The 21,272-nt window shown below is 39.7% G+C and overlaps 1 protein-coding gene across 2 annotated transcripts in view; it reads right to left on the reverse strand.

Moving 5' to 3' along the window:
- The window catches only part of RELN (reelin), a 283,103-nt gene that overhangs the window by 79,776 nt on the left and 182,055 nt on the right, over nucleotides 1-21,272 (reverse strand). For both annotated transcript variants that reach the window (XM_050323631.1, XM_050323630.1), the window contains exons 17-22: nucleotides 21,187-21,253; nucleotides 19,999-20,232; nucleotides 19,227-19,388; nucleotides 14,892-15,128; nucleotides 8,941-9,133; nucleotides 6,490-6,602 (exon numbers count right to left, since the gene is read on the reverse strand). In XM_050323631.1, the coding sequence (XP_050179588.1) occupies nucleotides 6,490-6,602; nucleotides 8,941-9,133; nucleotides 14,892-15,128; nucleotides 19,227-19,388; nucleotides 19,999-20,232; nucleotides 21,187-21,253 (1,006 nt within the window). The remainder of the gene's footprint in view (nucleotides 1-6,489; nucleotides 6,603-8,940; nucleotides 9,134-14,891; nucleotides 15,129-19,226; nucleotides 19,389-19,998; nucleotides 20,233-21,186; nucleotides 21,254-21,272) is intronic.

Raw genomic sequence — 21,272 nt, forward strand, 5'->3', positions numbered from 1 at the left:
ACAGAACAGTAGGCAAAAAAAATATAAAATGTAACTAAAAAACCATAAAGTTGATAAACCAATCACAGCCCAGGCTGCAAAGGCTGGCACAACCAAAGACAGATCTTTGTAGATTAACTTTCTAGACGATGCCACTTGCTGTACAGGACTATATAATGGACTTTCCAGTCACTGATGACATTTCTACAGAAGTGTTACAGGGATTTTGAGCATTATTTTAAGGTAAGCCTCACAATGAATATTACTGGATTTGTATTGAGTGTCGTTCTGTGATGGATGCAGAACTAGAAAGGTGGATCTAGGGCATGACTTCGGTTTTTATATTTTTGGTCACAGCTAACAGGTCAGAAGTTGTGTCAACAGGTTTCTTCTGATATTTATTATTAAAAAAAATATTAAAGCTCCTGAGTGTAAGTGTTTCTCCCCCTTTTTTTTCCATACAACAATAGTTGACTGTTTTTTCTTGGATATGAACATTTCTTTTTGTCAGGATGCTTCTGAACTAGATGTAGCTCGCATATCACTGGTGCCATTGAGATCACATGTTTTTGACAAAGATCCTGTTTCATAGCTGGTATCTTTTTCCACACTTCAAACAGCTTGCTCCTGCACAACAACTCAAAATATGTAACACCCAAGGTTTGTGGTAGGGAATCAATGAATTAAATTTCTTGTCTAACTAAACTCTGGATATTTGGGATATTCTTCAAGCATAAAACCTTGTTGTATTTTCTCCTTTCTAGTTAGTTGGTCTTCAACAGCTTATTTTCCTTTACTATAGTGAAGTCAACTAACCTTATCTATTAAAAAATTCTTGCTGTTGTCTCTTTTGGAGATTGTGCAGTGTGGCACCGAAATTTTCCACGAGATTGACTCCTGCTAGCTAAACCCAACCTGACATTCACCACACTCAAAAACCAAGGCTGGAGAAGAATCTGAATCATGAGAAAAACAATTTTTGTCATCATCAAGCCTTTCCAAGCTGTCCTGCCAAACTGTGAACATCCAACAGGTTACAGATGTTGGCTAGTGGCCACTCCCAGATGGTGGATGCAGACACCCTCCACTCGATGCTTGTGCCAGAATGAGACTGAAAAAAATATATTGCATGGGAAATGAAACAAAGATGGGAAATCGTTCGTGGTGGGGGCAATGTGGGCACTGAGGCTGGATCACAGAGCTGTGGAGGGGTAGGACAGCGAAAGCAAGGCTGACTGAGAATTATCAAATCAGATTTTGAATTGGGAAAGGCCTGTGTCTGGCCAAGGGCTGGCTGGGGGGAGCTGAGGATGAGAAGCAGGTGGTTTCTACATGAAGCTTCTTTACTAGCTTGTTTCTGAGCCATATGGTTACGTTTTGATGGCACAGGATATAATGCTGTTACTCTAATTTAAGATAAAAAATCCCTTTCCCCACCCCCAATAATTTATGTGGAATAAGACTTATTAAAATGAATATTGTAAAGGTGGCTGAGCCACCTGCTCGCATGTAAGGAAGCAAAAAAACAGGTAGAGCCAGCCTGGGTGGCTGAAGTGGACACTGTGCAGAGCAGTCAGCCATTCAGGCGGCCTTTCAGTCACATACTACAAGTTTAATACATGCATGGAGAAATGTTTAAAATACCAGTTTTGAATTGCTTTAAAAAAACAACTGAAGGTGCCCAAGGGCTTGATTTTTAATGGAAATGATCCTTGTTGTCTGTCCTAAGTATCTGTTTGATATCACAAATACTGTAAGCATTTTTACAGCACACAGAGTTAATCTGCAGGGGCAGATATGCTGATTAAATAATCCCTCAGGATATAATGTATTGATGGGTTACATTAGAAGAGCTATGAATTATACATTAAAAGTGCACAATGGCAGTAATCTGCACACGAAGAGCTTCCTAGGCTTGTGTAGGCACAACAGACAGTCAATATTCCCCACAATTATTTCCTGTTTATTTCTGGAGTGCTCTGAAGCCAGCACATCCCCTCAGTGGTGAGGTTCATGTTCACTACAGAGTTTCAATGGCACCACAGAGAGCCCTGAAAGTGGTTGTAGGCTCTGGAAAGAGCAGTAATGACTGGTGCTAACTCCAATGTGTGCTGAGGAAAATGACAATACCGATACCAAAGAATGGTATTAGAGCAAACACACACACCCATGAACTCCCAGCACAATAAAATCGTGTCATGTTGTTTTCCCAAGTAACAGGAGGGAGAGCATTGTGGTTGGGCATCTCTGGTTTTCATCAGGGCTGGTGTATGGGTAGAGGTGGTGTGTGAGACCCTGCAGTGTGAGACCTACAGCAAAGTGGAGGAAATTTCCAGCGTTACACACCATGGAAGTTTCATGGTGCCCAACAAATGGTGGTGCCCCCTAAACACAGCTCCTGGTGCTGCATGGTGTGGCATTGATGGCGTTGACTCTGCTGCTCAATGGATGCTGCCGGGTGCAAATGACCCTTCAGGGTGGCTTTGCAGCTGCACCATGGCTGGTTTTGGGGCACAAAGCTCACACCCAATCTACACAAACAGTGGGGAGAGCCCATCCCTGTGTAATGACAGAGAACACCTCTGTGCCCACAGTAGCGCCACAGCTGAGAAGATCCCTGTGCAGCTCCGCTTTGGGGCTGTTCCCAGGGCTCAGCCTGCGCCGGGAGGCACAGAGCTCACACCAGGGCCCACAGCCCTTCCTGGGGCTTGTGTGGGTTTCACCTGACCAAGGTGTTTCTCTGGAGAGTCTCACTGCACCATTCCTGATGCAGGGGACTGCCCTGCCAGGTGCAGAGCACAGGGCCACACACTACCAGGGCAGCTCTGTCTTGCTCCTCAGGTTCCTGATGTTGGCTGCACGTCAAGCCAAGGGTGTGCTCTGCTCCACTTGTGACTTGAACGTTCCCCCAGAAAAATGCAGCGATTGCAGGAGGTTTGTTTCTACCATTCAAGGGGAGGAAGGGAGGAGGCTAATTACTGCTTGGAGATGAACGTGTGGACGAAAAGGAGATGTGGCAGGGTGGGGGTTGGGGGATGGTCCCCGGGGAGCCACATCACAGCCGGCAGGGGTTATTTTTATTTGCAGACAGAGAGCTTTGCCCTGGGGACAGCTTTGCCACTGTGGGAATCCCGTGGTCCCCGAACTGCTGCCAGGGGTCCCCTGGGAAGCGATGCCACCGTCACACAGGGCTGTGGGCAGCGAAAGCTGTCATAGATCCGGATTCCTCCCTGGGCGAGGGATAATGTGTGTTAGGCTGAATTGGCAATTGTGAAAGCGACGCCGCTGAAAAGCCAGTCCTGCTCACTGTTTTTGAAAGCTTTCCAAGGCCGCTCTGCACCTCAAGGTAACAATAGCTTAAGAGGATTATGCTGTTAAAAATGGTAATCAACAATTTAAAAGACCCCATGTTAATTAAGAGAAGAGAATAAGAAGATGAGCGTCAGCTGCATTCTCAGTGATAAAATACTGGTTTTCTGGACAATCACCATTTGGACATCTATTGAAATGGGAAGTGCAGCACTGAAGAGTTATGAAAGCATTTCTTACAAGTAAAATAAACCTCCCTAGTTCCTCATATTATTTCCTTTTCTTTTTTTTCTTTTTTTTTTTTTTTTTAATGCTACTGGAAGGCAATGTGGCTTTCTGATGACATTATACGTAAGTCAGGTTGATGTCAAATAAAAGTCACTGTTGCTGTGTGACATTTCACATAAGCACAAGGAAATCATGTCCCAGAAGTACTGCAAGTGAAATGATGTTCTTTGTGTTATAAAATTTTTCAGATATGTGAGTTAAAATAAAATCATTGCCTTCCCTCCTGATATTAAAAGCCCTAATGATCTAATGCAAATTTGTGGCTGATAAAATTATATTTGCTACCTTCTGAGTTACCATAATTACATTTACCCAATTATCCTGAAGCTCTCATTCAGTCATTAGGTGTTGATTTGTTTATGAAGTCAGCAACTGACAGCTGCTTGTATCTCATTAAGGCCTGTTCATATGTAAATGCCTCCCATAAAACTGAAATTAATTTTCATCAGTGTTAGAAATGTTCAGTTCAAGTACAATACAATTTCTGCGAGCAGGTGTGTACATTTCATTTCTTCAGTACAAGCCTCACTGTTGCAGCAGATTTCCCAGTATCCCAAATCTCAGATAACACAGGAACCTTGCAAGATCGTGCTTGCCAGATGCGGAACATCTACAGGTGTGCAGAAATACCAGCACACCCAGAAAGTTTTACAAGAGAAATAGGTGCTGTTACGGAACAATTTTCCAGCTGCATCACCACAGTGCCACAGCCTGACACTACCCATGCACCCAAGGTGCAAACCTTCAGCTAAGAACTGTGCATGAAGGAATAAAAGCTCCAGCAACCGTAGCAGGGCTGCGCAGGTGGGTGAGGGCAATTGAGGCTACAAGGGGCCAGAGCAAGGCTAATGAGTCATTCCTGAATCCTTGCTTAGGTGGTTTATTTCCCTGTGCAGTAAGCACAGGGCAGGGTGTGTATGTGGCAATCTTTGTCTTGAGGGGTTGAGACAAAAGGAAGGTCCCCAGAGCATCCTTGCTCTCACCTCAGTTTTGGGAAGGGCAGCAGACCTGCTGCCTACCTCTAACCCTCTGCACTGCTCTTCCTGGCCGTCACTAAGATTTGGCTCACAGGTAGTTGTTGCAGTGGAATACAAGTGGGAAATGGATAGGAGAGGGAGGGAGGACATCCCAAAGAAGAGCCCTATGGAGCATATTCGCTACCAGCCACCTGGTAGGATGCCCTCTGTGTGGCTGGGCTGGCAGTGAAGGGCACACATCAAGTGTTCAACAGTAATGGCCAGGTTTTGGAGAGGCAGAAACTTGTTCTCTGCTGATAAGTGTGCTTTAAAAATGCATAAAAAATCCCCTCCCAATCTGAACCCGAAAGAACTACTGAGCCCTCAGCCTGCTCCTTGCCAGAGGAAAGGAGGGTTCAAAAGAGGGGAAAGTGGCTGAGATGCATCTGGTGTGCTGGATTGATTTTGGTAGGGAACACGCAGCCAATCTTCCTCTTCATCCCAGTGAAGCCACAGCACAACACAACACAGAAAATGTGTTCTATGAAAAGCAAAGAAATGTTCAGTGGTGAATTGTACCTTAATTACAAACAAAACTCTCGTAACAGACGGGAATCCCTTCAGATAAAAGATTGTTAAAAGAGTGTGAAATATTTATGATTTGTGCGCAGCATAAAACAGGAACCCGGCTATTACTTCATCATGATTTCTCCCCACAGTCTCCTAAATTAAAAAGAAATTATTTGCTTCTGTGACTTCATATGCTTAGAAAAATTAGTAGATCCTAAAGAAGAAAAGGCCCACAACATTGGTATTACCATCAAATAGAGTGTATAATAATAACTTGGAGTACAGTATATATCTTATAAATAAATTTAAGAATAAGAGCCTGCTTTAGAGTGTAACCTGAAAAATAGTAGACACTTTAAACTCTTAAGTGCCTATGTGAACCACAGATTTTGCAGCTGGTGGAACATAATGGCATGTAAGATTTAGTACATTATAATCTAACTACAAAGCACTTATTCATAGACTTACTTGTGCTATTTGGTATTATCTGATCTGATATGTTTTAAGGATTTGGTATTTGCCCTTGATGTTTTGCCTGTACATAGGAAGTTCTGAACACTGGCTGTACAGTAAAAATGGCCAGTGTGTTGAAAGAAGGTATCACTGTGGTGTGATTGATGGAAATAGGTTGTGTGGAGGCCGTGGAGAGTGCAAAAAAATAATGATGAAGGATGGGGAAATACAATGATAACTTAATCTGAGCAAGCTCTCATTGCAATTGCTGTGATGGATTCAGGTCAAGCATAAGCAAAATGTAACTCTAATTGGAATAATTAAATTCTCAAATGAAAGAAGCCCTGAAGATTATTGGGATTTATGACAACTTTTTATTTGTATGTTATAATAAAGATTTTAAAATAAAAAAATGAAAGAAACCATCTAGTTAATAAATTAAAAATTTAGGGCAGGCAAATAAAGTTTAATTAAAATAAGATGAATAGGGTAAGGCTTTCTGATAATTTTTGTTGCTGTTTTTTGCAAAAGAGAATGTTATTTTTTAAGACATGCTATAAAAAGAAACAAAAGTTAAAAAATTCCCAGAAATGAATCATTAGTTATTGTTTATAGAAGGCTTTGGTCTGAAGATGTAAACAATGAGGAATGTGCAAAATAAAAACTAACAATCCAAATAAAGCCTTCCTCCAATGGGGCATTTATAGACAAGAACCACTATTTTTGAAAAGGTCTGAACTTTATTAGAAGAGTCAGAGTATGTATTAAAAACAATCCTAAACAATAGTTTCTGTTGACTTCCCCAACATTTCACTCTCTAATTATGTAAGGAATGCATTTTTATGTTAAATACCTGCAACTGGGCCAACCCTGGCACCCACAAAAAAAAAAAAAAAAAAAAAAAAAAAATTAAAGAGAAGAAATACATGCTCACCAAGTCTTCTGTGGTAAAAGAACAGTGATTCTCCTCCACTGAGTAAATTCGCTGGAGTGGTAAATACTTGCTGATGTAAACTCCTGACAGCTTGGCATGCTGGGAAGACATTCCTTAAAGTAAAACATTTCAAAACCAGAATTAATGTTAGGGAATAATCGGGAGCAGAAAGAAAGGTTAAATATTCACAGAAACAGGAGCTTGTCTGGGCCCAGATGCTGGAGTGAAAGACCCAGAAGCAGAAAATTCCTGGCATGATGCAGAGAAGTTTCTCAGAAAACTAGTAGTACAGTTAAGGATGGAAAGAAGCCATATGAGTCTTTAAAGAGTTAAGCATTAGAGATTAGTAATGTTTTGCTTTCCTCCATGAGGGTGTATAGCTAATTTTTTTTTTTTTTTACTGTTTTCACCCCAGCATCTAGCATGGACTATGAAGGAAGCCTACGAGACCACTACGGAAGAAGTCTATGAAAGTGACCTCCAGACCTCCAGAAGATTATAGCAGTCATTTTGGAGACCTGTTTGGAGACTAGCTTCTTACTGTTCTAACTGCCCTTCCCATGTGACTTCATTTTTTTCTGCTATAGTTCTTTCATTTACATAAACATTGCCAGAATAGCATCCAAAACTTCTGTGCTGTGGTTTTGATGAGGTCCTGATAAAGTGCTTGAAAGTTATTACCAACCTGCATGATCCTGTTCTAGCTACCCACTCAGAGAGTCCCTTTGGCCACTCACTGCCACAGCACAGCTTCTCCTGACCATCCCCACATGCCCAAGAGTCTTTTGCTGTTCACTGCTGTGCTTACCCCCATGAGGGTTATCAGGTAACGGGGGGTTCTTAGGGACAGGCACCTGCTTATACAAGTAGCCCACTTTGACTGCTCTGAAATTAATACTAAAGCTCTGAAAGGAATAATAGAGCAGATTCTCTACAGCAGCAGTGGTAATTAGGATATTTATATAGTTAAATTATACACTAGTAGTTATATATTAAATATGATCAAGGGCAGAATATATTATTTTACAGAGATATTTATTGCTCAAATATCTTAGAGTGTTAAATGAAGATCTGAGACCTTATTCTGTTTTGCTGGGTTTTTTTTTTAGTAGATTTTGTAAAGGCTTAATTTCCTTTCCAGCAATTTTCAAACAGTTTTCATTGATTCATCTCCTCTAAAAGATCTTACAAAACAGGGTCTGATCAGTGCTTGTGAAGCAAACAAAACTTTCAAACATTTTAATTAATTAGTGTGTTGTTTATTTGCCAGATTATGTCCTTGAAATATACTACAAATAGTCTTTTATCACAGCAACATGGATTGTGTGAGCAAAATGATTTCACTGCAAGTTCTTCTCTCTGAACTCAGCTCCATTCAGCGAGGAAAGGAGCACTAAAATCTGAAGGCAACTGATCTTCCATTGATGGCAAGCACAAACTCCACTAGGCATTATTCTTGGACACCATGATGATGCCATGTATGAAAGACGCAAACAGGATTTGAAATACAGAATTTATAGCTTTCCTCTGAATTTAGTTTAAGGTGAGAAATCATTATTTAGATCTGCAAAGTATAAAAACTCATTTATTGCCATTTCTCTATTCTGCCCACCAAAGTAAACATGGGAAAACACAACATGGCAAAGGGTAACCAGGCAAAGCTCATAGAAGACATGGAACTTGACATACAAATCCTCCTGTGAGCCTGCAGAACAGGCAGTGAAAAGGCACTAGGACAAGTTCCTTGACACCCTCTGAACCCACTCAGAGGCAGCCAAAGGACCTTGGTTAGTTCACCCTGAGGCCAGGGAAAGTCCAGCTTTTGATCTAAGAGGGAAAACAAAAGCACAAATTATGGCCAAATGCGCTACTCACATTTGTGCTGAGACAGGGCTGAGCCACATGGGGAAATAGCAGCCAACGCGGCTATTTGCACTTCCAGCAGAGTGGGGGAAACAGGCAGTCATTATGGCCCTGGACTGTGTTTGAACCAGGGATGGGAGATGAAAGTCTCTACATTACAATCCCCTGAAGGAATGCGCTTTCCATTTACGAAATGGCTGCGCACAAGGGCAGAAAGAATTTCTGTCCATTTAAATTCCAGGAAACAGTACATGCATTTTGCTTAGAAAAACAAAGCAACAGCACAGGAAAGATCTCAGCCATTACCCTGTGGCTCTGTCTAACTATGCCCCAGCTCTTTTCTCAACCTTGATCCATTTCTGTCACAATTTTGTATTTCAGGCTTTCAGATACCTTTCTTCCAAGTATTATGAAGAACAGTTAAGATACCTTTAATAGTAATTTTGACTGATTCTAGTGGAGAATTTCTTTATTGAAAAGTGATAAAGGAAAAAACATCTTTCTCTGTTCATTGTCAGAAGTGTTATTTCAGGCGATCTTTGTATAAGAAGAGTTTGTGGAAAACAAAGTCCTCACTGCCAGCCTCACCTCCTGAACAAGATGCCAGGTGAGGCCATGGTTGGTGGAGTACTCCAGTTTCACCTGGTTGTCCATATGGGGAGTGAATGCCTCCCCGCAGCCCATCACCAAGTTGAACTGTATCATATACGAAGCTCCAATCTGCATAGACTGCGTCTCCACATAGCGCATGCTAGAAGCTAGCTTTGAGTCTCCTGTAAAACTGAGAGATGTAAGGAAAGAGTCAGGATCTACCCCAGAATATTTCAGAAAGGAACATTATGAATGATTCTGGGTTAAATATGGTGATGCTTCTGCCTTTGCTTTGTAGATTGGCACATGGGATGAGACCAGGCACAGAAGCATCTGTTGGTACTTCTGCAAATTACCAGCAGGGCCTTGATATATCCCAGAATGAGAAACACTGAATTATTCTGTTAGTTCTTACTATATGCTCTTTGTATTAGGGATCAAGTTAGAATCAAGAAAGGGCAACGTAAGTTAAAAACAACATAAAGAAAGTTCATTCCCCAGGAGTGTCCATTGCCTAAGGTCATGGCACAGTAAGAATTGTAATTTCATTCCAATACTGGACAGTAAAGATACACTGCATCTTGTTTAAAATATTCTTACTACATAGGCTTTTCATTCCATTGATTTTCAAGTGATCCTATATGCAATGCATTCCCTGACTTGTCTGTGTTTCAGAATTGATATCTTCAATCCTCAGCTTCTTTTCTGTAGGAGCTACTGATATAAGAGTTATATTATTCAGTGTCTTGGAGAACAATAGAAATGTTTGGAATACACATACACACATATATGTTATAAGGTACCCAGTTATCACAGACACAATAATGCAGTATATAGTCTGAAATTACAATGTTATTTCATTTTAAAGGCAGTGTTTTCTTCTATGCACTTCTATGCACAAGAAAAACAAACAACCAAAATCAAAACCCCAAACGCAAGAGAGGTATAAGAAGGAAGTAATAATAACTTACATTTTGAATTTGGCACACTAGCCTTTAAACCAGCATTTTAATGAAAGTTCACTTAGAATGAAAATTGCCCCTCTCTCCTTAGTTTGAGGTGTTTACTTAGTGTCTTCAGAAGTACTGTCATCGTTTAGGCTTCAGAATTTTCTAAGACTATTCTTAAATGTGAACAATTCAGGATAGAGATTGGCTCTTTAGAAAGAAAATCACTGCAAATCATCATGCAAAAATGAAGAAGCTAAATTCAGAACAGTGGTGATGAAGAGAATAATCTAGTTCAGAGTTGCTCTTATGACTGAATAAGCTAAAGTTTATCTCCTTAAATAAGAAATCCTAATCTTTAAATACAGTACAATAGAACATATTAGCTTCTACTCCTGTAAAATTCAAGGTCATGGCAAAGTGAGTGTGAGGATAAGTCAGAGTCACTTAGCACTCTTTAAATTAATTCACTGACCCACACCATTTTCTATAGAGTCCTTTCCAGAGAGAGCACTTAAGCCATAAATGTCAGCAACCTGCCTTAAAGCTTTAGAAGAAACTGCTGAAAGCTGACATTAGTTTTGTCGTTATCAAATTGCTGTTACTTGGCACAAGTTGAGATGCAGGCTGCTTTCTACTCTCTGACCTTACTCTCTGTGATTTCTTTTCCTACAGGGTGGTCGAACTCATGACACCATATGAAACTACCCAGTCTTTGTGGATCAGCACACTGAACTGTGGATGGACACTCCCTTCACTGCTAGGGCACTGTCATGGACAACTGGACCAGAAGGCAGTGAGATGTCTTGGAAAACTGTATCTGAACTGCTTGCTCTTTCAGTTGATATCATCAGTGTTTCTCTTCTCAATGGGAAGGATAATTTAAAGTTGAGCAGAGGATATAATGTACACTCATCAGCAGTCCAGTTGACAACCTGTGGTTTCTGGCTCCATGGTTAGAACTGATTGCATCTCAAAGGGATTTGTGTGGATAATGCCTGAACTCATTTTTCTTCCAAACTTTATCTTGTACTTTTCAAAACTACAAAGACCGACAAATTTGAAATTTAAAGCTGATTTGGTCTGACATGGTTTTAATTTCTACAAAGCAACCTGAAATTTCATGGCTGATGTGGGAAAACAGAGTTTTACTGAAGCCCTCTTGGGAAATCTGTGCCAATACAACCAGACTCTTCAGGTACCAGTCAGGCAGGCATGTGCAGTTTAATCCGATGAAAATTATATGTAGCAATGCTTTGGAAAATGATTTGGCATTGCACAATGAACCTCCCCACAACACAACACAGTTACCTAAAGCTCATCTGAACAGAGTAAAGGAGTTGAAACTAAACAGTTTGATGAAGCATCTGTCCAGAAGCTGTCTTCCCAAAGTAATAGAAGTGAAGGACTGGTACTCAGAATAGATGCAAAGAATTAAATGTTAAATTTTTCCCTTGTCTTCACAAAAATTCCCTCTATTCCATATTACTAGTGTAAAATGAGAAAAACCCCTTAAACTCTAATCTATTCTTTCTGGTGGCATTCAGGTCATTATTAAAACATTTTAAGTTTAGTATTCATTTTAATTTAATAACTTAGCTGCTGGATATTGTACATAGTATACTAAATAAGCTTGGTCAAATAAGTCAAATCAGCTCTTTAAAATGGATATTAAAGAAATGTAAAAAGGAAGCTAGTATTGAGATGAAGACAGTCTGTGATACTCCATAAGAAGCTCTTTTAAGGGGAGGAAATCGCATTATGGGTCTACAAAGTCCTTTATCAAGGACAAATTGCCTCCAGCTGAACATAAGTAGCATTAAAGGTAGGGGCTCCACCTTACTTGCCACTTCTTTGCTCTCCAGATCTCTCATGTACATGGTTAGGGGTATGCCCTTCTCCTGGAATACCAAATATTTTCTTTGTTCTGGGAGCCACACAGCTGGAATACATTTCCAGATTTTGTAAAAGATGAAGTAATGTCCCTGGCGTAACAATAATTAACTAAAAAATCTTCAGAAACGAGAATGCAGAGGCTTCATTTTTGTATAAATATGTTGCTGTGAGTTGGTTTCTGGCACGTATATAATTAGACCTGCAGAGGCACAGGAACACAATACCCATAGGTGCCCTCAGAACAATCACTCTCCCCTCCAAGCATTGCCAGCTAATTGGTACTTCTGGGAATGGTATCACAGTCAATGTCAGCCAACCTGCATTGCTCCAAACTGCTCTGATATCCCCAGAGTTACCATATTTTCAAGGCCGGTACTTTCAGGAATACTGAAAAGCCACAAGGATGCTTGTTTTATAAAGCTGCATTGACCAGAAGTATTGACATGTTGGCCAAACACTTGCACCAGCCTGAGCTCTGCCTCCATCAAAGTCAGGAGAAATTTGTGTCTTTTTGCATCACATCATACCTACTTTGCTAAATAATTCCTAAATGTATTAACTTAATGAACATATTTAAGTTGATTCCTTGAAACTTTCTGCTTATTACAGAGTAATAATTAATCTAAAAGACAAAACATTTTAAACACAGGTAAACTATCAAGCTGATGTAGGACCACTGTATTACCTTGCATAAAGATAGTTCATGATGTGGTAGGTTTACAGTCTTCCCCCAGACTTCTCCAGGGACAGTGGGACACCCTATTCTTCAATACCTTGAGTTAAATCATAATGTCATAATCTGACTGAAGATATTTATTTACTATTTTATTCATGTCCTGATGAATATATGTATATATAAAATGTTAGCATTCTTATCAATACCTAAATGCATTTCAGCAAGTGGCTGTAAACACTCTGTAACACTCCAGAAGCATTTGGTTCAGAACTGTGCCGGAATATGAGCATTTTGGGGAAGCGATGAATTAACATCATCAAACACTTAATTTTAAAAGTGCTCTGGAGTTCTTTCAGTACAACCGATACGCTTGCTGTAGTAAAGTCCAAGATCCAGTCTGAAACTAAATGTTGACAATGATGATCAAATAAAGTGACTGTTCTGGACACAGGCCATTAAAAGCACTCAAAAATCATCTTTGCTCAAAACATCTGTGTATCAACAAACCTCTCCTATTTTAAATGAAGCCAGATATAGAAAAGAATGACCTGCCTCTTAAAAAAAAAACCACCCAAACCCTCTCCTCAGTTTTCTCCAATTTTAAGGATAAATGTTTCAGGTTTACAGATTCTGAAGCCGAAATGGAGGCCTAATAGACAATTAAAGGCAATTCAGTGAAAATGGGCCTGGGGATGACACCCTGTAAAATGATTTATAGCATATTTCCCGTACTTGTACTAATGAAAAAGCTGTTGTCAGACTTTTCTCAAGAGGATGGTGTCAGTGCTACTGCGTGCTCTGCTCACAGAAACTCATGAGTTAGAAAATGAGAACCAAATGGACTCACAGCTGGGAAAAACCAGCAATAATTAATTTAACTAGCAACCATTTGTAGAGACTTTCTGTAAGTTCAAAAATTTCCCTTGAGAGAAACAAGGTCAGTGAAGGATAGAGTTCATGTCTTCCAGCGATAATGAAAAATACTTATATATAAATAGTAAGGCAATATTGCAAAGGCTTTGATTCTTTATTTGATGCATGGAAAGTTCAACATTTCTACTACACCTGAGCACTACAGATCTTAGTCAATAAATGGGAGGGAGAATTTAGCTCAGTGTTTATTATTTTGATTCTGATTTACATTCATAAGAGAAAAACAGAGTAACCTCTGCTATCTTAAATAACCTACCCTCCTCCCCAGGATAAGCTGGTCTTAAAAGAAGAGAGGGAAAACAATGCCATTAAAGGGCTTTCATTCCAACTCTTTGATGAGGAAGATGCAAACAGTTTGAGCCCTAACATGTTGTTTCATTTTAATGAGCAGCGAGTACCTTCCTTGTCCTTATTAAAGTGGTTAATGGTGCTTCTACTGCCTCATTATCAGCGCTAGAACACATTCGGTGTTGTTCCTACTGCTAAGCCAACTCCTTTTAGTTTGACAGATGATCAGAAAGTCAAATCAGATTGCTCAGAGATACTTGCTAATAAAATTCCAACAGTGTTTCTCTGAGTGTCCACGGGGACACTAAAATTATTTATATTTTCTTGAGGTTTTCTATAATTACTGTGATTGTACTTTCTCCAAAGATATATATCCATGCCAATTAAAACTAGACTGGGTTTATAGGTTGATCAAACTAGCATGAAACTGTTATTTGGTTTTAATCAAAACACAGATTTTAAATTGAGCTTCCTTTGTATTAATTCCAAATGTTACACTTGTGTGTTCCAGAATTTTATTTTTGTGAAGCACATTAATGTTTTACTAAAAATGCTAATTTTTATGCAATACTATCAGATTTTTTTTCTTTGTTTTTCACTTCTTTTACTTTTCTTGCCTTTATTTTCTTTGGGGCAGGTGATGTTTCCTTGCTTTTGTTTCTAAATACAAAGCACATATTAGGCCTAATTGCAATATGTCATCACAGTGTAAAGGACTAAATGGATATAATACCAGACAGAATAATTACAAATGGCTAATGTTATTCTGCCCACATTTTGCTGCCTTTCCTATCTGGATTGTAATCTAATGGCTATATACACAGATCTGAACATCACTTAGAAAATACTAAGAATCTGTACTTAACAGATAATTTCATTACCTGCATACCTGTGTTAACCTGACTGGATTTTAAGTGAAGATAATGAAAAATTTATAATTCTTTTTCTATTAGAACGTTTTTTATTTTGTGGGGAAAGAATGGTAAATTCAGTGTTTCCAGCAAACATTAAGTCTCTGTGCAATGGGGTGGAAAAGCTATCTGCTAATTGTAATTAGATTAGCAACTGTATTTTTGTCCATAATGTGAACATGAGAAAAAATGACCCTGAATAGCTACCGGAATGACTCTTTTTCAGCAGCTGATCCTTAGCAGGATGAATAGACAAGGAAAACAAAAGTAGAACATAAAAGAGTACGTGTTTCTCACCAAAGAGTCCAGTCGTGTCCACAGTGAGGTTGAACATTTCCCAGGTAGAATCCCAGAGACTGTGTGACCTCAACTAGGTTGGTGAAGTCTAGACTGATGCTGTTGAAAAGCACAGAAGTCATGATAATTTCATCGATTGCCCACACGTCTTCACCTTGAGAAGAGTGGTACGGTTGCCACCATCTAAACTGAATGCCAATCTGTCTTGCATCTTCAGGCAGCTCCACTGAAATTATTCTGGAAAACAAAACAAAGTTATTATTGACAGTTTTACCATTTGTAGTAATTCCATAGGGTTGTGTTTTATGGTAATTTTTTTCATAATGACCCTAAAAATCATAGGTTAGACTGAGCCCACAAATACTGTAGCATCTACTGGTATAGCTGCTACCAGTGATAGGGACAGGGGAATCGTTAGTACCCTTTGTAATCAATGTATTTACTGAAAAACAGCCACGTGCAAAGGCCACCAAAAACAGTTTCTACCAATTTTGTAAAGTTTGCTGCTACTGTGGAGCTCTCTGTAAACTTAGAGGTGCAAATTAGGAAAGGAATGATCAACTGACAAGGACTTTAGAATTCCAGCTCCACTTTCTCAGATTCAGTGATCTGAAGACATGCATCTTCTAAACATCTGTGCTAGTTCCTGCACAGCATTGACATCATGACCATGGTACTCTTGTCCTAGAAGAACCCACTCCTGTAAATGGCCACATTCAGATGGAAAAGGTTCATCTTGTCAGACAATGTGATTATGCATAGTCTTTTATGGCAGACACTTTTCTTTTGTAGCTGCATAGAGCTGCAACTGGAGGTGAGTCCCAGGTGCTTCTGGTATGCAAGGTCATTTAATTTGTCATGGCAGCTATGTCAACAAACCTAGAATTGACAAACTGCAAAGAAAATTAAGAGTAATATCTAATTTCCAGGAGCAATTATCATAACACTGCAGCAGGGAGCATGCATTAATTGCCACAGCAATGATACCTTCTTGAGAGCTCCATAAATCACTAGGACCATGGTACCCCACACAGCCATGTCAACTGTGAGGCAGACTGGCAACAGGGACATTTGTCTCCATTGAGGTAAAATTACTTGCTGGCAAAGGGGTTTTCGGCAAGCTCATCACGTAGCTGATATTTTTCTTTCTCTCTTAGAGGAAATGTGGACAAAATGATAAATCATGTAAACTGGAAGCATCTTTTTATTGTTTAACACCAAATTTTTCAGACTTAAGGCTTTATAAGCTGCCTGTTGCAACGTTTTATTCTCTGCACACACAAGAGTCTCGTGCCTGTGGCACTCTTAGTGCAAAACCACACTTTTAAAAGTGACTTGCTATACACTGTCCTGGTAGAGAGTAAACATATAATACTGTTATTTAATGTTACATTGATTTTAAAAAAGAATATGTTAATCCATTAACCAGAAAAAAAACAAGCGGCTTGGCCAAATAGTTGGGAAGTGCTCAGAAAGTCCTTCCTGGTGTATCTGGGAGCTTTCTGCTCTCCGTAGGCTGGAGAGAGCAGTGCCTAGGGACAGCCAGAGGTGAACAGCTGCTGTGTCCCTGTGGCATGGAACCAGCACTGTACACACTTCTTATGTGTGACGGATACATTTCCTTTACACTCAAACACGCTTGAATGACTTCATACCCTTCTAGGAGAAAGACCCAGCCTCATTGCTCTCTGACATGAATAAACTACAAGGACTTCTTTTCTACCAGGGGTTGTCTAATAAGAAGCAACTTGATGACCTTTTGGGTTAATTTTTAGAGGCACAAATGACCCTAAATTGCTACTGATGGTAAAAGGAACCAATGATCTTGTCATCCATGTGAACCTGAGGAAAGTGGGTACCCTGGCCAGGAGAAGCACTGTATCCAGTGGGTGCTGTGAAGCACTTGGCACTTGTGTGAGCTAATGCTCTGCTATAATCCTGGGCATCTTTCTCTGCTGCCTCTGATGCCTGCATCTTCCTTTCACTCTTAACTCTCGTAAGCTCACCCACGTGGACACTAATTCTCACTGACAGTAATATACAGAAAATCCTAAATCATGACATACACCACTGATACATGTATCAGGTGTTAAAATATTTAACACATGTTAAAATAAATTTCTCATCCCAGGGGATTAAGCTAATGCAATTTAAAAAGGGAGGTGTAAACCATCGGGTATGGCACATATGTTAGTATGCAGAACCTGGCTTCATCTGCCGTTGTAACAACTCCTATCTGGCTTTGATTTGCTGGAGATAGATGGAGAGGGAGGGGTATTCCTGCTAATGACTTTTCTGCTGCAGAGAAGAAAAGTGTGCCCACTAACATTAGCAGCCACCATTAGATTTCTTAAAAACCAGCTGGGAGACCTTTGCTCTGATCTCATTCTTTCAAGCTATGCGCATACCTAATATTGAAAAACCACCGCTGTTCTGCTCAGAAGAAAAATGCAGCTGTCAAATGTTAGCAGATTAAATGCACCTTTTCAGCAGAACATTACATGTGTAATTATTTTTTGTATGACTGAAGACTAATTAAATTCCTGGATACAGACTGATTGCCAAACTTTGCAGCAGTCCATCTATGTTCCTAAAAATGCTGATATTTTCAGACAATGTATTATAAAAAGGTGAAGCTTTCTTCGTGTTCTTCATCATAATTATTGCCAGCATTATCTATCTTCAGGTTTGTATGTCTGTCATTTTTCTATCTACCCAGAGTGGACTATATATCTATCCCATGGCAAAACCTTTCTAACCTGTCTATGTTGTACTTAGCTCTTTGCCCTGTCAGAACAACTGAAATTGTTTTTCTTAGTTAACCTCAAAAAGCACAAAAGTCTATGGCATTTATATAATTTATTACATTTATATCTTAAACCTCATTAAAATCAGTCACCGGAATGTGTATTTTCCTTTTTGTTATAAAAATTTCATAGTGCTATATATTAAAAACCTTTAGGGAAATATAATCTCTACAGATATAATCTTGAGTGTAAGAATTAGGAACATGGCCATATAAAATATATATGCATCTGTAATAAAGGAAAGCAAAGGAAAATTTGAAGAAGACATATGTGTTCCTGTTTGTAGCATCTTTCCTTTGGAAACATTTAAAACTTCAGAAATTGAAGTATACAATACACTTCTACCCAATACAGTCACTTCTCTCAGATTTTGAATATTTCTTATGGCTCCCAGGAAATATCTTTAATGTTACAGGTTTGTTCCCTTCAGAATATTCTCAATCGCACTTTGTATATTACAGTTTTGGAAATCTAATTTTTTTTTTTTAAAGGGAACTTACCTGAGCTCAATTAATATAAATAATGAAAGTTATGAGTAAATAAAATTACTTGCAGGCTTTGTACAGTCATACCCCTGGGGCTGATTCAGGTGTTTTCCTTGAACTCAGTGGAGGGGTAGAGAAGTAGACATGGGGCAATACCCAGGTCAAAGCCACCCTCGGGCAGGAATGGACCTGCTGGAATGAGTCCTGTGATGCCCCTGTTAATTCTACCTCTCCTGTGCCCCCTTGCAGAGCACCATCTTTAATTAGCATCACTCTGTGAAGGTGGATGCTGCCAGGTTTGAGTGGGTTTGCACAGATCCGGCACAGATTGTTCTGAGTTTTTGGTACAGGGTGTGCTCATGGAGATTTCTGATTTTGCACTACTCTTAGAATTGGTGGATGGTTTCACAAATGTAGCAGTAAAGAATACATTCTCTAAATACATGAGATACATTCCTCTCTAACTTGGCACTGAACATAGGTGCTGCTAGGTGAGATGAGATCTTTGTTTAACTTCTTTTTGATTTGCGCAATTCCCAGGCAGTCACCAGCAGGCCCTCCCAGGGCACTGAGCCCAACCCACAGGCACAGCCATGAAGTCATGCAATGCCCTTTATAATGGCACAGGTACAGTTTCCCTGAAGACCTGGAGAGACCCTAACAGTCAGATTTTGTCTGAGGTGTCCTGTGCTGCCTGCAAACTTCTAATCCCACAGGATGGTGTAGTGAAGGTATCTCTGGCTTTAAAGCATAACAAATAATTTATGTTAATTTTCCTTTACAAGTGGATGCTTCCATAGGAAGAGACATGCCCCTATTTCCCACAAGTACATTTCTGTCCTTCATCCCTCACTGTCTCAGCTTGTTCTGTCATATTGCCTGATGTCTAGAACAGCTGCAAAATTTTAAGGAATAGTGGTAAATGTCAGTGTGCAATAGAAACTCTTCACTCACTCTTGCATCATGTACTTAGTGTCTGAATTACAGTGACTACGAGCATAACTGCATGTACAGAGCACTCTTTGCAATATTTATGCCCATACCTTGGCTCGTGGTAGTTGAGATAAGAGTAGTGTTCCAGGAGTTTCCAAGTAATCCCGTTGTCATAGGAATAGTGCAGCAGTACCCCTTCTCCGGGCTGGTCAGGTGCTTTGCAGGTACTCAGCACTGACTTGCTGCCCAGGCGTAGTGTGAACTGCAGGAACCTGGCTCAGAGGTACACAAATATTTGTAGGCTATGATTTGCATACTGGTTTTTGTTGGTTCATTTTTTTTTTTCCTTCCCACTGTGTCCCCACCCCCCATCTCCCAACCAGGTTATTTTCAGATCTTAATCTGGGCAAATTTTGATAAATATCAGTTATGGGGTTTTGTTCGTGTGATTTGTTTTTACTGTCAGGTAATGCAATGTGGCACATATAGTTAAAAAATGCCAATCATTACAGCATTTAATTATTTATTAGGCACTGAAGGGGAGGGAGAGATAGTGAATGGATCTAATCAGCTGCCACAAGCTGTCAAATAAACACAACCTATAAATAATTAATTAGCACTTGGCTTTGACACTCAGGTTTGATATTAACATTTCATATTTTCCATCCAAGCTGTATGATAACTCCCCTGCAGCCTGTTTTGGGCTCTGTTGTTTACAAAGCAGGAGGAAAAAAGGCAGGGCAATGAAATCGCCATTAAAACATGGAACTAGGAGTCTTTTAAAAGCTTTTTTTCCCTCCTAAAACAATCAGCTTAATAATACAGAAGGTTGTAGCTGGAAGGGGAGGGGCTCCCCAGTTTCTTCTCCTCTTTCCCTCTCACCTGGACTGGGAGCTGTCAAGGAAGGAGGTGATAAGCTGGCGCCTCCCGTCCTTGTTGAAGACCAGGGCCTTGCCACTGGCCAGGACCCCGCAGCCAAAGCTGACCTCAGCCCCCCGGATGGAGTAAAAACTGTGGTAGGAGGAGAGGCGGGAGCTGGTGAAGCTCTCTGAGATGAACATGGGAAAAGTCTGTGATGCCATCTCACACGCTGGCCCAGAAAAGCCGGGGTCACACCTGTGGGTGAGGAAGATTGAAGAGCGTAACTAATGACCCACCTTTTCAAGCTGCTGGTTGTCAAACCAACACGGTGGCTGCAGTTCTTCATGAACTGAAGATGCCTACAAGGTCCCTCTCAAAATATAAGGCCCAAGAACCTCTTTGAACTTTACTTGGGTAAAGTGGTGCATCGTCAATGATTTCTTTTAGGTAGTACTTCCTCTTACAATTTAAAAGAAGCATAGTTATAAACACCCCACCAATCTACACATAACACAATGCAGAAATATTTTTATTCATTTTTGGAACAAAAAACCTGCTGACATAATTTACAATTGTTCATATGTAATATGATGAATTTGCTTTTGTCTACAGACTGTTAGTTGTGACTACAAGAAATTAAGTAACAAAACAGAATGCTACATGAGTCACACTCTTGTTAATACCTAAAAGTAGTTACACCAATATTTAGAATATGCTTACTGGTTTTGAATAAGCACCTTTTTACTTTTTAGGGTGTCAGCCTTTTAACATGCCAGACTACCAGAAAAAAGTGGAGTGCTGATCTTCTGTCCTTGAGGTATGTTAGGTTATGGGGTAATAGAACTGTTAAAAATGTGATTCTTTCCCAACATCTAATATAAAAGTGATACAATTCCAAATCACCTCTAAAACCAGTATAAAGTATGCAACACTGACATATCAGAGTTCTCTGTAGCCCATTTTAAAGTGAACTGGAAGTTAGATTCTCTAGCAAAAAAAATAATAATAAAAAAGGTATTAAACATGCTGCTGTTTAGAAAGATTGATCTTTAGCTCTCCAGTGAGCTTTAGGCATTCTGGGGGCTATGCTAGTTTTATATTTAGTCATCTAAAAAAGCAAGGACTGAAATGAAAATCACTTCAGCTTTCACACCACTGAGTGAACTATGTGGTAGAAATTGAATACAAGTACTGAATTATAAAACTTACTTGCAGCCATTTCTAGTGCACTGTCCTCGACCTGAGCAGAATTTAAGGCAAGATGGACCAATATAAACTGCAAAGAACAGAAATCA

This window comes from Myiozetetes cayanensis, unplaced genomic scaffold (assembly GCF_022539395.1).
Source record: "Myiozetetes cayanensis isolate MyiCay16 unplaced genomic scaffold, myiCay2020 scf3, whole genome shotgun sequence".
Classification (NCBI taxonomy): Eukaryota; Metazoa; Chordata; class Aves; order Passeriformes; family Tyrannidae; genus Myiozetetes; species Myiozetetes cayanensis.